The sequence below is a fragment of the Orbicella franksi genome, chromosome 3 (genome assembly GCF_964199315.1).
Source record: "Orbicella franksi chromosome 3, jaOrbFran1.1, whole genome shotgun sequence".
NCBI lineage: Eukaryota > Metazoa > Cnidaria > Anthozoa > Scleractinia > Merulinidae > Orbicella > Orbicella franksi.
The window spans coordinates 16,760,778-16,777,500 of NC_138147.1; the positions used below are offsets into that span (position 1 = coordinate 16,760,778).

General features: G+C 39.9%; 1 protein-coding gene across 1 annotated transcript; it reads right to left on the minus strand.

Annotated features, from left to right (window-relative positions):
• Positions 1-1,692: 1,692 nt before the first annotated feature.
• LOC145482370 (uncharacterized) lies at positions 1,693-15,557 on the minus strand. Its single transcript, XM_081461006.1, has 15 exons — positions 15,485-15,557; positions 14,569-14,609; positions 14,314-14,378; positions 13,580-13,754; positions 13,062-13,272; positions 12,268-12,369; positions 10,590-10,789; positions 8,791-8,944; positions 8,272-8,447; positions 5,539-5,688; positions 4,134-4,305; positions 3,529-3,610; positions 3,358-3,404; positions 2,466-2,720; positions 1,693-1,819 (listed from the first exon to the last, which is right to left on the minus strand). Exons 1-15 carry the CDS (start codon positions 15,555-15,557, stop codon positions 1,737-1,739), a joined length of 1,986 nt encoding a protein of 661 aa, XP_081317132.1. The 3' UTR covers positions 1,693-1,736.
• Positions 15,558-16,723: the final 1,166 nt, after the last annotated feature.

The following is a 16,723-nucleotide window of genomic DNA, read 5'->3' on the forward strand; positions in this document are numbered from 1 at the left end:
AATTCTCAGAACTTTTCTTAAAAGAAATGTAAGAGAGCTACTGAGGAGAAATGATATTTTGGGCTGAAATAAAGAAAAAAAGAACGTCGTCGATTATTTTGCTAGTTTACAGCTTAGATCTTATATGCAGGAAGCTTTATGGGTCGGTAGGTTATTACCGGCCCGTGTTTTTCTTCAATTATACGTAAGGTCTTCATCTCGTAAAGCAATGTGTTATTATTACAAGACTGTAAAATCTAATTAAGAGAGCATTAAGGGTAAGACAGTTAATCCATATAGGCTTTATTGCCGCGTTAATCCCTCTCAAATTATTTTTAGCTCAATCCCAGTTTCGGCAATTCCAGCAGGGTCTAGAAACAGCCAATCCTGTAAAGCACATTTTACTCACGTGGACACCCTAAGCGGTTTCACAGTTTTTATTTTTATCCTCCACGAGAACATCCACGGAACGCGCGTGCACGTGGTAACATCATGTTATCCGTGGAAGTCTAAAGGGATGCAGGGGATTATCTTGAGAATAAGGCCTATCATACATACAGAAGCTTTATTAACGTATCTTTATATCTTTATATCAGTGTCAGCAAAAATAGCAGCTATCCACTATTGAAGTATAGGCACTTATGGCGTGCGTTTTCAGTAACTGAACCACAAATCAACAAAATACCAGGATATGAATTGTACGTGTAGTAAACTCATTTGTCGAGTTCTTGGCTTTTTAGTCAACCATTGGCTTTCATCAGTCATCAGTCCAAGTCTCATTGTTACCTCCGAAGTGATAAAAATCAACTAGCGACATCTTCATCCTTACAGGATTTTTCTTTTTCAATTTACCAAAGAGTGTGTCCCTAACTTAATGTGGAAGTCCTCCACTAAGTGTTGATATTTAAAATGCAAAAGAGAATGGACAATTTATACCTTGCCAAGCTGCTTAACCGTTTCGCGATTAAGTTCCTTATGCACTAGTGTACCAAGGCAGGATAACACCATTTCTGACAAGAACTAAGGTAGTACTGAATATCTCATTTGTTCATTTATTTCTCCAGCCTCATCTCTGAGAAAAAAAGCGTTGTAAAATGTTACTGAATATGTTCCGCTACGGATTCTCAAGCGTCGCGTTTCACTGAGTCAAATTAACATCACTTGTTCCTATTTTTAATTGCACACATTTTATTAATACCTTTCACTATTTAAAAAACCTGAAACACAAAAACATTCCCGATATAAGCTCTTCCTGAACTTCGTGTAGTTCCTGTTAGGAACCAGGTCATTATTTCCCAACGCAAACCCATGTTTAAGGCTGTGTTCACACTCAGTGCCCAAGCACTGGTGCCTCGCCATCGGCACAAAATAGACGGTGTTCCGTTCAGACAGGTGAGCACTCCAAGTACCCAAGTACCACAGAATTCTGGTGTGAGCACTTGGAAAAAAGGTGTGTTCACATGCATTAGTGCCCAGCGAGAAGGGCACTTTGCTCGGGCACCAAGTGCCAACATAGCCTAAGAATACAGTAACACCATGCCTTACAAAAGTTCCCGAAGAAAAGCTGAGTCAGCTATTTCAGTATTTTGAAAACTTACTAATGATACAAGATTTTTGTGGCTATTTGTGGTCAAATTAACAAGCATTTTTCACTGTGTATGTTAACAAAGTGTGCTTTTTTAATAAAAGAAACGCAAGGGACTGAAGAAGCACATTATATTAATAAATGAGTTTGTTATAACACAGCATACGATTTGTTAGTTTCCGCAGCATTTCCATGTGGCTACCATACTCCATTCAATTTGATCAGCGGTCATCATGTGGATGCCAGACCCGGAAACTGAAATTCGAAAAGAAGAAAACACTTAAGACAACATAAATAATAGCAACGAGTTGTAGCCAGGTTTAGTTCCCGCAGGTGCCGATGCCATTTTTACGTTTTAACCTCCGATGAAGCTTTTACTACTTTACTTAGTGAAATATTGACATTTTTTCTTTTATTTTCTTCTGTTTCAGGTTGTTCGGTTGTTTGAGTGGGAAGACATCTTCTAGCAAATTTTAGCACTAGGCAGTGGCGGATCTAGGGGAGGGGCCCGGGGGCGCCGGTAGCCTCCCCCCCACCCTTCCTTATTTTAGGTAATAAAAAAAGAAATCACAGAAGGAAGAAAAGCCTGCAGGGAATAGCTCAAGGTCTGGACCGCCACTGCTAGGGATAGCTATAAGGGAAGTTTGCGAAGAGTACGTTGGGTTACACAGAGGAAAAGCGCTTTGGTTACTTTGGTAAACAGAATTCTTGCAAAAGACAGAATGCACACAGTAACGTTTGAGTCGAGAAAGATTAATTTTGAAAAATACATATGTTGAGGTCCGTAGGTCACAAACATTTTAAACCCTTTAAAAAAGTAATTGCAACTTCGTGCATAAAAAAATTTAAAACTTTCTGACTACAACAACTGTGCGAAATAGTCACTCCCTAACACACTGACCTGCCCACTTCCGCCCGCTCAATGTGACCGCTGACCAAAAGGAATCTGGCTCAGTAGACACCATGTTTTCTGGGATTCCTTTGCTCATTACCAAGGACGTTTCGTTCTTGACGTAATGGAAGTACTTGGAGGAAACTAGCTTCCATGACACGCCATGGTTGGTACTGCAGTGAAAGTTCATTTTACCGTCTACTCCAAACAACATTCCATTCCTGGGGTCCAGTGCAATAACACTGACAATAAACTCCTGGATATCTGGAAAAAAATAAGACATCTTGTTACACGGTTAAGACAGTTTTGATTACGAACATTTCGCGTCGCAGTTTCAAGAAGTCAAATTTAATTTCACCTTTTAAAATAGCATCTTCTGTTGGAACATTTTTGACTTTATGTACTCATATGATTTGCAGGCTCGCTAAAGTTTTCACTGGCAAGGAACGTTGCAATCTCTTCTTTTGATTTTCTTGCATGTGTGTTTGTTGTTTTAACACTGTCTATAAACAACCTCCCACCCCCCGAAAAAAAAAAGGAGGCCGTCGACAAAAAAAGTCGTGAACTTTCTCTAACATTACTGGAACCAACAAATTTCTGGATGTCTTGCACCCCAAAGTATCACCAAACCATTAAGCCATCGAAGAAAAATACAACTTGATTTAGGAAGATTGGTGTATTTTAACTAACCCTTAGAGGCGTTTTCTGCTTCTGAAGGAATTCATTTCACTTATCTATAAGGGGCAATTTTCTTGTCTTTCTTTTTTTTTTTTTTGACTTTTAGACAAATGTTTGATTGTGGTTACAAGTACAGGCAATGGTGAACAAAAATTCATTGTAACTGGTATGGCTGGTACGCCACGCGTGTACGCATTGCGGACCTTTTTTTTATTTTCCCTACCTCTCCAGTCCTGACCATTACTGGAAGAAAAACAGCTGCTCTCGTGTCTATCAAAGTAAGAAAAAGAGTTGTTTTCTAACAGCTTTTTCCAATTTCCTTTGTCGGCTTTTAAGCCTTAAAAGGCATCGACCAGCTGTTTTCTACAAGCCAATTCAAACTTGTCATAGTTACCTTTGTTCAGTAAACATGCAAACGTAAAACCACCCGGAGTCTGCGTCCAAGAGCACAGCTCTTCTAGAGTATTCTGGGACACCTGCCAATGAGCAAAACAAAAGTGTTTGTCCGACGTTGAAAATCGCGCTATATAGACGTTACATTGTACAGTTATCATTTGAAATTCAAACTGAAATTATGCCACAGGCATCCAGGCACAGTTACCACAGCTACACAGCTCTTTAATGACGACGACGAAGAGGATGATAATAGCGATGCTTGGGACGAGGGTGACGAGAAGGAGGAGAATAAGCATGAGGACAAGGATCTAGGCGGATTACTATCATCATCCGCCACAATCATCATTGATATTGATATTTATCTAAATGATGACTATGGTCCTTATTATGGACATAATGGTGAAGATGATGAGGCGAAGCAATACTGCTGCTGTTATTGATGGTAATGGTGGTAGTGATGGTGGTGAAGGTGATGATGGCGGACGCCGATGATGGTATGGTTTGATGGGGATAATGACCATGATGTTGGGGGTAGTGGGATGATCACTGGATCATAGCAATGACGATCACTCTCTAAGGAAAATGCTAAAAGCCTCGACTTACCGCCATACGGAGGCAAGGGGTCTGCCATGCAGCCATAGAGCTCTGCTCGCATTACTTTAAGGGCTGGAGCGGTGGTTGGAATGAAACGTACGTAACGTGCCGTAATTGGCTCAAGGAGTTTCACCACAACTGAATATTTAGCTTCGTGTGTATCCTTTGGACCATTTAACTCCTGAAAAAAAAAAGACAAAATTGTTAAAGGAATATTACACTAGGGAAAAGTTAGCGGATTTATGTCGAAATTGTTCCTGCACCCTTTAAAGAGGGAAAAATTAATTCCGTACAAGAGCATTGTTTCGAGCATCGATGAGACTGTCTTCAGAAAAAGGATCACATATGTGAAGAAAATTAATTAAGCAAAATCATTTTTAAAAATAGATGAGTAACCAGGTTAAGACATTTGGAAAAATAGAAAAACGATCTCTGGTTAACAATTTGTTTAAAACGAGCTTTCGACTACCGGTCTGTAGTCTTTAACGAGTAATAGATAGAAAGCGCGAACGGAGGCAAGGGGTCTGCCATGCAGCCATACAGCTCTGCTCGCATTACTTTAAGGGCTGGAGCGGTGGTTGGAATGAAACGTAGGTAACGTGCCGTAATATATTTTGTTTTTTTTACACTTTTCTTAGTACATTTTAACGTTCGCGCTTTCTATCTATTACTCGTTAAAGACTACAGACCGGTAGTCGAAAGCTCGTTTTAAACAAATTTTTAACCAGAGATCGTTTTTCTATTTTTCAAAAAATCATTTTTGTTAGGAAATAAAGACATGATGTACCAAAGTCTAGGTTGTACTGGAGCTTAACTTTCACAAAAGCAAACGGCAAGGGACGTGGCTTCCTGTGTAATTCCCTTGCTTTGGGAAGGTGAAATAATAGAGGGAAGTTCGTTCATATCTTAACCCTGGTAACATGGTCATACGCCTATCGGAACTAAGCAGTAATAAATTGCCTTGTGTTCTCTGCCTCTCATAAAGAAACCCAGCTACCCTTGTGATTTCATGTTTTATATATATTCAAACATTTCTAACCGGAAAATATAGGGTGTGTATATTTTACTTCATCAAGTCTCGATATAGAAAGCGATATTTTCTTTTAAGATTTTATTCCACGCCATGGAGAATACAAGTAATACAGCCAATCAGCAGTGTGAAACTGCTTCGCATCAACGTCCCAACACATCGCGGTTGCAGTCAAATGTAGTCCCGGGTGTCATCATGGTTTTCCATCGATCGATTCGCTGAATTAAACGTTACCTAAAAACAGGTACATTTGGAATATGGTTGAATCAACTTGAGAGAGAGAATTGTTGACGCATGCCAACTGTCCCAATTCATGATCCAAACTTTTAACCTGGACTCACTATTCACAGTCCTTTACTTCTCCCTACTCTCCCCCGGCTTTACCTTAGCTATTCCATTTTCGCTATATTCTGTCCAGTCAAGGCTGTTGTTACTGTATTTAAACTGAAAACTCTCCACATAAAATGGAAACGCTGAACCACTGGACCCCTGAGTAGCCACTCTAGTCACCTTCCGTAACGAACCAAAATCAACCTGAGGAGACGAGAAAACAGAAACCTATGTATCACGAAAAATCTTCACTCAAAAACTGGTTTCTTATTTCATTACCATCACTTGTAAACAAATAACTAGAATAAATAAACAACGACACGATGTAATAGGACAGTCTGTCAAATCAATTAATGCTTTCAGTTTGAAGTTAAAAGGCTGAAAACAGAAAGGAAGCAAGGGTACGTGGAAAACGATTGATTAGAAAAAAGAAGGGAAAGCATAGGAAAGTGAAGCTAGCAAAAAAAGGAAACCAAAGGACGGGGCAGAAAAGAAAAGAAAACGAACAAAAAGGAAAATTAAGGTAAAAATAAAAGGAAGGGGAAAGCAAATGCGAACAAAAAAGGTTTGTATAACAGCTACAACTGTATGACCTGTATTTCTTCGTCCTCCGGGAAACATGCGGTAAAATATCCAAATATGAGAGTCCGTTTACGGAAAGCCCATTAAAAACGTTGATTAATTTTTGTCATTCGTCGTGTCAAATGAAATGGTCTTTTTCTGCTAGGCACAAGTGACAATAGGATCGATATCCAGCCGTTTTGAGAGTCCGGTTGTTAGTAAGTAAGTAAATAAAATTATTATTTAAACACCAGACATTGGTGAGCCTAAAGCGAAGGCTCGTTGCACAAATGTACCTGTATAAATTCTACCAATAAATATATCTGACCGGATTCGCAAAAACATAGCCATAGAATTTGACTTGTCACTGATAATCTTGCTACAATTCTGTCCTAGTGCTAGCTTTCCATGAGGCTTATCGTAGCTCAAATAGCAGCAAATAACTCTCCTGTATGCCTTTTGAGGCCAGGAAGACTAAATTCACCGTCTTTTCGTTGAATCATGAATTGTACAATTTAATTAAGAGTGCTTTTAACATGAAATTGGCGTCTAAATCAACACGAACGTACAGATATCAAAAGCCCGGCGGAGAGCCAATCTATTGCTTTCTAAAGGCCTGCATCGTCCTAAATGGACTGAACAAGAGCTTCCTACATCGAGAATCGATTGAAATTCAAACAAACTAGGCCATAGTTAGCACTACGCGAACACTCAACATGTTGTCGTTACATCAATTATCGCCCGGAAACCACGCAAATAAATTTCTTCCGTGCTAGCGAGTCACAGACAGTTCTGATAGTTAGCTAAGCCGAGAACGCCTAAAATTGATAAAACAAGGAAATTCTACTCACGATCAGCGCTTGAACTCATGTTCTTCTCTCTCCTCGTGGCCATGTTTTGCTCGCAAATCGCAATGTCCCGGATGTACTTCAATTTTGTCGAGCGGGGAATGGCACATCCAGATTTCCACAGATTTTTTTTCTAAGTCTTTAGCTACATCAAAGTTCAGAGCAAATGACGCCAACAGCAGCTAGAGATGTCTAGTCCATTGCACGTCTAAGCCCTAAATCGATGTGGCTAAAGAGTTTTGCTGTCTAAAGCAAGTACAACATTATCGCCACAGGGCAAACGGCCTGCTGTTAGGGGACTAAGTGTGACCCGTACAGTTTACACATCTCCTCAGGCCCGCCTCACGTACGATAATGGACGACGCTTACTAGCAAATCGTTGGACTTGGGCCTTCATTGGACTTAATGATGTCCTCGGGCAGACTTTCTTTAGACAGCAAATACAGAACGCTAATCGGTCGCTCCTTGTCAGAGTCACCGCGCGAACTGAATTCAGACGAGTGTAGTTTGGGCTAACCTTAACGCAAATTGAAAAGGAGGGGGGGGAGTCGATAAATAATGAAAAAAATACCTAAATAAATGAAACATGCGGCAAGGAGTTTCTACATTTTATGCTAGGTAAGATTTACAAGCTGCTGTCATAGCGAAAGCAGAAAAAACAAACAAACAAACAAATGAAAAAAACAAATAAATCAAAACACACCTGATTCAGTCTTTAACACCGTTTTCATAAATCCAGACATATATTTCAAGGGAACAAGACTGCATGACCCAGAAAGGTCGAAAAACGAGCGTGTCTAATTTCTGTCGATCTTTCTAAAGCATTTAGAGTCAAACTAGGGATATCCCTGAGCAGTTTAGGACAATCTGTGCCAATATTATTTCAAGGGAACAAGACTGCGTGATCCAGAAAGGTCGAAAAACGAGCGTGTCTAACTTCTGTCGATCTTTCTAAAGCATTTAGAGTCAAACTAGGGATATCCCTGGGCAGGTTAGGACATTCTGTGTCAATATATTTGTAAATTATGAAAACCGTGTTAAAGACTTTGCACCAAAATAGCGGGCATGTTTTTGGAAAATCGGTTAGATATACATTCCTGAGATATATACAAAGAAATTTTAAAAAACGTGTGTGTGGACCGCGGACTCACAAAATAGCTGGAAATCGAGCCTAAAGTGACAATGACAATGAATGTCTGACTTTGTTCAAATGCTAGACTGAATACAACTCAGAGAAATGAATTCGAATATGACACTCATCTGATTGCGAAGAATGTGAGGCTCAACCATGAATGAGTTTTTCGTGTTTGTTGTTGTTTGTTTTTGTTTTGTTTGTTTGTGTGTTTGTTTTTCACGAATGTTATACAAAAATGAATACCTGAAGGTAATCTAGCTCTCCCAGGGCAGCTTGCCAGCCGTTAGGGAATTCGCCGACGTCCTTGTTAAGGCGGATATCCCAGGGATTCGACTTAGTGTTGGCCGTGTCTACACTGTGACTGAGAGCCTCATTCGGGATATATCCAGACTCCAGACCGAGAGGGTAGATACAATTCTCTGTTCAAAAAAAACAAAACAAAACAAAACAAAGCAACAGTTACGGCCAGTTTTCTGAGCAAACAAGGAAAACATGTTCTACAAAGCCTCCTTTCCGAGAGTTTAGGAATCACCACAGTTTATCAGCGCAAGACTCAACAAAAAAAAAATTTGTTCTTAGATCGATTCCTTCCCTTGAGTGAAGGAATCACCAAGGTTTAGTTGTTATCGGAATATTACGTTTTGCCTAAAACAAATATGAAGAACTGAAAAACTTAAGGGGACGTCCGTGTTTTTGATTCGGTTACCTCCTGCTTCTCGATCTCAACCGAGTTGTTTTATTAACTCTCTTCATTTCACTTACCAGGTGAACCTTCAAAAGAGCAGCCAAACACCTCAAACCGCATACAAATAAGTTTCTCCCAGGCCAGCGGCCTCACGCGAATGCTGTAGGCCTCGATTTCATTACTCAGCAGATGGAAAACTGGGGCGGACTTGTCATAATTACCAGAAAATTCCTACGGGAAAAGAAAATTAGAAACTTGAAATATCTTTAAGTACCATAACACGTTTGTGCGTGAACACTCTAATGTTCATATTTTCTGGAGCCGCAGAAAGAAAAGCCACAGCAAATTTTCGCATTGAACATAAATATGAAAAAATTAATACAGGTTTTAAGTGATCAATTAATGTATTAGGGTCATAAAGGTCCGGTAATACGGGCAACATTTTTCTTCAACTTGTCTCGCAACATTGTTGCATTGCAGTTTGAAACACATTGTTGCGCGTATTACCACGTTTGTGACCAACTTGTCTCGCAGCAAAATACAGTGTTGCAAGTCTGCGGAATTCTACAGGTATAACTGGTTAATCGTATGTAAATAAAGATGGCGCCTTCTTTAATATAATTTAGCATTTCGACGAAGTTCCACTTCAACTTCTGGCCGTCATTTTCTTCTTAATTTTCCGTGCCAGCGAAGTTCTCTCAGTATGAAGCTCAGTGTTGTTTTAGGTAGCTAGGCGAAAAGTTGTATTTTTGCGACAGTTCTTCCAAGCCTTTTGCCTTTTTTCCGCTTGTTTTGAAGGGACAAACGAGGTGTCCCAAAGACTATGATAACCTTCTCGGTCAGGGAAAATTTATGACTTTCCGAGAGTTACTGGTCTACTTCGAATTCAGGCTCGTCTTTACCGTCCGCCATTTCTTTTTTATTTGCTGCGTTGCCGCGATTCACGACAGCCAATCACAAGCGTTGAATTCAAATTTGTTGCGAGACAAGTTGTAGCTTCAGGGGTAATATGAGCAGCAAAATTAAAATTTGTTGCAGAAAGTAGACTCGAGTCTACTTTACGCAACATGTTGCCTCAACTTGCAACACTGTATTTTGCTGCGAGACAAGTTGGTCACAAACGTGGTAATACGCGCAACAATGTGTTTCAACTTGCAATGCAACAAAGTTGCGAGACAAGTTGAATAAAATGTTGCCCGTATTACCGGACCTTAAGGCATTTCTTAATTATTTACAATTTGCAAATTTTTAGAAAATGTCAACCTTAAGCACTCTCATTTTCTTACCTTTTTTCCCGTTTCATTAAAATTGACCCGTAATGCTTTAAGCATGCAACAACAAGGAGAATTACTAAATTTGTCGGGTACGATTTTTTCTTGCTTCGAAAACCTCCGCTTCACTTTGCCCTCTGATCGAAAGTGAAATCAGTCCCTCGCTTTTTTTTTCTTTTTCTTTCCTTTTTTTTTTTGTCCTGGCCTTCGCGCCAGCTACATGTACATGTATTCATTTCGAGTTTTGATCGGTTGTCTTCATTATCCCTGCCCTTTGGGATTGACCAGAGTACTTATGACCTCAAAAGAGCTATGTCACGGTTTGTGCATCTTGAAAATTTCAGCCTAAATTTTTCAGTTTCGTCGTTTGTAATTCGTATCAATCTTTTCCATCCTTAACCATTCTTGTTCCTTAATGGTTTATTGTTTTCGCCGCAAGTTGCGTTTTTCTATTTTAGTAAACTATTATTTGCAGGTTTCCTTCAATGTAAAAGTAGTTTTGGACGTGGTCAAAATAACTCAAAATGCCGTGACTGAGCCCATCAAAAATCTTGGTTTTAATCAAACGACACTTATTGAAAACCTCTCTGTCTTTGCATAGTTACCTTTACAAATCCGTTTTCCATGTAGCTGTGCCATATCACTTCATCATTACTAAACTGTAAAAGATATCTCGTTATCCAATGTTGTTTCTGGCTTCTGCCATACGTCACGATTCCGGTCACACGTGTTTTTCTCGTGAAATCCAGCTGAATGTATTGTTGATCGTTCGTGGTAAACGCACACCATGCGTCATAACCAGGACCTTGGGCAGCAAAGAGAAATTCGTTAGCACCATTAAAATTTTTAAAGTAATAATAATAAATTATGATATTTAAGGCTGGTTTTCACTAGGGACGGAGTCGGAGTCGTAGTCAGAGTCGTAAGAGTGCTTACGACCTAGTGACTGAAATCGGAGTCTAAGTGGAGTCATAAGCTCAACGGAATCGGAGTCGGAAGCATCAGAACGTTTCCATTTCTTCCGATTCCGTTTACGACTCCGTCGCATAGGATCTAGTGAAAACAGATTATCGGAGTCAGAAGCAGAAACGGAAGAACCAACCAATCACATGACCCGGAATCGAGCATTGTGATTAGTTTATTCTTCCACTTTTGCTTCCGACTCCAACAATCTAGTTTTCACTATATCGTAAGCGAGGAGTCATAAGCGGAATGGGTGTTATCCTTCCGACTCCGTCGGTTTGATTTTCACTGGATCGTATCGCTTTGCTCTTCTGATTATGACTCCGACTACGACTCCGTCGCTAGTGAAAACCAGCCTTAAGAGAGGAAGCCACATCAGCCCTAGCAGGTTTTCATGTTAGTCCTCTATGCCAGTCGAATTGGAATTTAGATGTGTTTGTTTTGTGGAGAGAGGAAATCCGGGGTACCTCGGACAAGCCCTCGGAGCATAGCAAGAACCAACAACAAACTCAACCCACATATGACACCGGGTCGGAATCCAACCCAGGCCACACTGGTTAGAGGCGAGTGCTCTCACCACTGCGCCATCCCTGCTCCTCTTTACTTCTTTTTTCAAGCTTCCCAGTCTCTTGTCCGACTAGCAGTTTGTCGCCCAACACGGAATGCTGGTCCAGGCAATACAGGGTTATCCCCCAGCATCACGTTCGCAGATACGAAGAGGAAGAGGGTGAAGAGTCTTGGCCAAAAAACCAATGCAATATTACCCCAGCCATGGCTCGAACTCAATCCTGTCGACCCTGAGTCCAGCGCGAGTGCTAACAATAGACCAATGCCGATATATTAAAATTCATCCTAAAACAATAGACCTCGGCACGGGGCTCTGGGGAATAACTACAGAGTTTGGGGGGTTTATTCCCCAGACCCTCATACTGAGGTCTATTGTGTTAGGCTGAATTTTAATATATCGAAGGTTTTAGGGTTAGGGTAAACTTAGGGTCTCTTAAACCACACTTTCTTAAACTAATGATTAATTAATTTTTTTCTTGTTATTTAGTATGATATAGTTAATAAGCAAACAAAACGTTTTATAAGCCCACGATAAGTAACAAAAGCATAACAGAGGTCCCGAGGAAAAAACAAGCCAACAATATATAGCGCAGTAAAATTGAAGATAAGTTATTAGAGTTTAGTAGAAATGGTCTGTTTTTACTACAATCTCACACATGTAATCTCGTGAGTACCATTATACCTCTTAGAACTAACAGTTCAAAGCTTTCGCATTTTCGTTTCATTACGATATCAGGATCTCTTCGTGCTTACTTGGTCGCGCTTGATATGGCTGTGAATCTGAATACCTAGAAGACGCTGTCAGTTGATAATCTTTGATTTCGCCAGACGCCATTCCTAGAGCGGAGGAACATCCTGAAAACAACATTTTGCCCCAAGTTAGTCCTCGTGTTAATTCCCGACCAAACGGGAAATGTTTGGTAACCAAACAAGATCAAACATTGTTTGGAGACCAAACATTTTTCCGTTTGGACATCTTGTTCGATCGTGTCTAATAGTGTTTGATCGTGTTTGATAAGATATGAAAGTCGACATACATTCCATCCAACGTTGGACTGTTTGGACGGTGATCAAACATGTTTGATACCGTTTGGCCACTCAGTACAACTTCAACATGTTTAGTCACCAAACAATGTTTGATCGTGTTTGGTGGCCAAACATTTCCCGTCTGGACAGGGTTTAGGATGGTTTTCACTTGAGAGTCAAATGTGACTCACGTTTGGTTTGTGTTCTGCCGTGCTACGTTACGTGATTGGCTTAAAATGCCCACGCCACTTTGTCGTCCAATCAGAAGTAAAACAAAAACCAATCGTCACTCGACTCGCTCACGTTTTCCTGCGCTTGGCGTCAGCTAAGTATATTACATGCATTTGCTTTGTTTTTTGATTGCTTCGATGGATTTTCTGCGTCCTTTGTGATTGGTCAGTTTTGGTTTTACGCCGGATACTCAATTGAAAACCGCTCTAAATCCTATTGCTGCTATAGTTGTGATACTGATGAACTGTGCTGTTATAATATTGACGCAACATGCAAATCAACATTCCCACCTGGTATCTCGATGTCAATAGCAACTGTCTGTAGAGGACTGGAGAAGGGAGCTCCCTTGGTTATCACGTCACCATCTTTGCTGTATTCCTTGTAGTACAACAGTTGTACTGGAGTCACAATATGATGCCTGCCAGTCTTCAGTGAGTTTTCGCTGTCAAATATGACACTGAAGTTAAAAGTAACTTCTTCCGACGATTGAATTTGATCAATCTAAAAAAGCAAAAAGTTGAAACGAGATTGAAGTTAAACTCATCATAGTCACATTAACTGTAACCCCAAGAAGTGGTGAAGTATATTCCCTTAGAAATTTGGCAGCAATGTAATATCTAACAAACAAGTCCTTTTCCTCTTGCAAAAATTTCCTCGCGGCCTCGCCTAAGCGTCCGCGGTTCTGCAGCTGAAACAAAGCAATTACAAGAGGAATTTCGTCTGCTACGCAGGCGGTATTTTTGGGTGACTTTGCTATCAATGTTGCGATATTTTTGAGTCAAAAAAGCGTCCAATGAAATGTCCTTACCATGAATGTCACGCTATCTCCTTTCTGATCAATTCTAAAAGATCCTATCATTAAAGATGGCGTGACTTCGCTGATCTTGATAAATGGCGTCAGCATCCATGTCACATGAACACTGCGTGCGTGTGCCAGGGACTGAGAGGAGTGTTTCACGGTGAAGCCGTATTCATATTCTGACCTATGGAAAAAACAGAGTGAAAGAGTTTCAAACTTTCGTTCTAGCTTAGTTCTGATTTCAAGCGATTTTTACACCCGACGTCATATTGCGAAATCTTATAAAGGATTAAAATTGACTCGATCCCAGGTCCTTGATCGTGCTCGCTCTCGTTGCTCACCCTCACCATAACTTCATCTCGGTTCATAAACACACTAAAACAAAAACGCTTAGCCAATGTCCGGCCATCTTGATCTCACGCGTGATCAACAATGATACATATTAGGACAAGAGAGAATGAAGGGTGAGAGAGTTAATCCCCCATATAATACTCCCAACTAATCCCTATCAAGTTATTTTTAGGTCACTCTCGGTCTCGGAAATCCCCGGAGAGTCTAGAAATAGCCAATCGCGTGACGCAGATTTTGCTCACGTGGGTAGCGCAAGCAGCTTTACACTCACTTTCATTCTCCACGAAAAGATCCATGCAGGGCAAGAAGAACTGGGCAACATGTCTAAAGATGATTTCCTAAACTAACTAGCATCGCTACAATCTCATGTGCCAACGTATTCTTGCACTAACCCGTGCGTCATAATCATACTGTTGTTGAGGGAATGAGTGACTGTCATCTCAAGTTGAGGATCTTCCTAAAACAAAAAATGTACAGAATAGTATGTGATTATGAGTGCAGATCTAAACCGTACAAGAGCCGGATGAGCAGAAAATCGACCCCGCTCCAAGGACATTTTTAATTCACATCTAGCGTAATTGAAAGGCAAAAGACGTTATTATCAGCCAATGAAGAACCAAATGTTCACAAATAAGGCACTCCCTTACATTGCTCGACCTTCGTAGTCTTTGATGTCCCTCGCTGAAAACTGCAAGAAAGCAAAAGAAAATCATTATTGTTGAAAACTGCTGTTGGCACAAAAGCCTAAGCTATCAGCACTACCCTGGCAAGGTGCACTACCAAATTTTTGTTTCAAGGTATATGACAAGAATAAAAATCAGAACTTCCAAGGAAAAGAAAGTCATACAGAAAGAGAGAACGACAAATTAAATTCGAGGTTCTGGCTTTGCTCAGGCTTTAGTCAGTGTGTGACAAAAAAGATCTTGTGAAATAAACGGGAGATGCAATACTACATCATGATAACAATATCGTTCAATTAGGAGACTCGATCTGCTGACACTGTTCCGAAGCACGAAATTGTATACAGTGCATACACTTATGGGCAGTGTTAAACGCGAAAAACTTGAACTATACCAGGCGTATGGGATCGGCAGAGAAGTTGGTGAATATGTGCTCGAAAATGCCGTAGAAAACACGTTATGATTATAATTTCCTGACTCTTTCGAAAATGACTCCTTTATCGCTTAACTGACCAGTCTTGAGAATTCATAGCAGGGCTTGGTCAAGTTCGCTTTTTTTTTTTTTAAATTAAGACGTATAGGACAACCATGTTCATAAACCGGTCAAAGTGAATATGTTACAGCAATGAAGCGTTTGTTAAAAAAAATGTGAAATTAATATAGTTACAAAACTGTTGAAATCATTTTCATTTCGTTGTTTTCATTTTTATTTACGTTAAAACTAAGAAACTAAGCATTTTATTTCAAGATCAACAACGTACTCTTCTCCAATCCAGCTAATCACTAATTGAACTGCTGCAAGGCCAAGCTTTAAAGACACTCGTTTAAAATGAAATTTTAGAGTTCATGTATTGCGTTACACTCGCTTTCAATAATTCGTTACCTGATTGAAGAAGTCTTAAAAACAGGACGGCACTAAGCAGAAGTTTTGCTTTCATCATGAATCGTTTCTCCATCTCTCCATGTTCGTGACTGAAACACTTCCCTTTGGCGACTACTGCTAAGCAATGAAATATTTCCTTACTAACAAATTGTAAGACAAGATAAGATTTTTGTCACTAAAACGTGGTCCAAACAATTGTGTTCCGAACAATTTATAACACCTATAACAATAAAAGAACACTTAAAAGATAGCATTCATAGAATCTTTTATCAACTTCGCGTGAAATATTTATCATGTGAAGGTATTTCAAGGTCTCGAGAATTCTTTCTATTTGTTCATACCGCATCGTATCCAGATCCAAATAATACTTAGTTATTGAAGGGTATGATGTTTATAGAAACTAGCTTAGTAAATCTTTGCTTATTTCGTGGAACATAGTAGTACATGCATACATACATTACTTTATTTACCCCTGCTAATGCAAATGAAAAAGACACAAAAGTTTTGGAGCAAAAACACCTATTAAAGGTGTTAATCGTTTTCAAATCATTAACAAAATCTAAACTTTCAGTCGATGGAATTTTAATTTATTTAGCGACACGCCGCCTGGCCAATCAGAGGTCTTGAAATATAAGTATTTTAGTATATACCGCACAAGTGAATAGTGCTTTTCGCGCGCTCTGATTGGTTAACTCGGGGGTGATTAGCAAGTACTATTCACCTCCGAACAGCCGGCGCGAGAGATTTTAAAATTTCTGACCGCTTGTCACACATAAAATAACGTTTTGGTCCGCTAATTATTCAGCTTGTGTGGTATATACTAAAACAATTATTCACCTCAGTGTCGGTGAAAGTGATGGATATTTACCTCCACTTCGGTGAATAATTGTTAAATAAATAACTTCATTGGCATAAGACAATAAAATCGCAATGAAACTACGGACTCAGTTCTGTTTCCACATTTAAGACAACCTAAATCGAGATTATGAAAGCATTCGTTTACCTGCAAAGCAAAGAAACCTCGACATTTCCAGGCACGGCATACATTAACACAACTATACACTCACCATGTTTAATTCAGTTGGAAAGCCGCGAATTTGATTGCATGGTTCTGTCATCAATGGCAAAGCCTTCCTCACCCAGATGATTGCGTGCAAGTTATAGATAAAGTCTACTTGCCAGTGCCTCGTTGCCTAGTCGCCCGCAAAAAACATTGGCTCCTAGTCAAAAGCATATCAC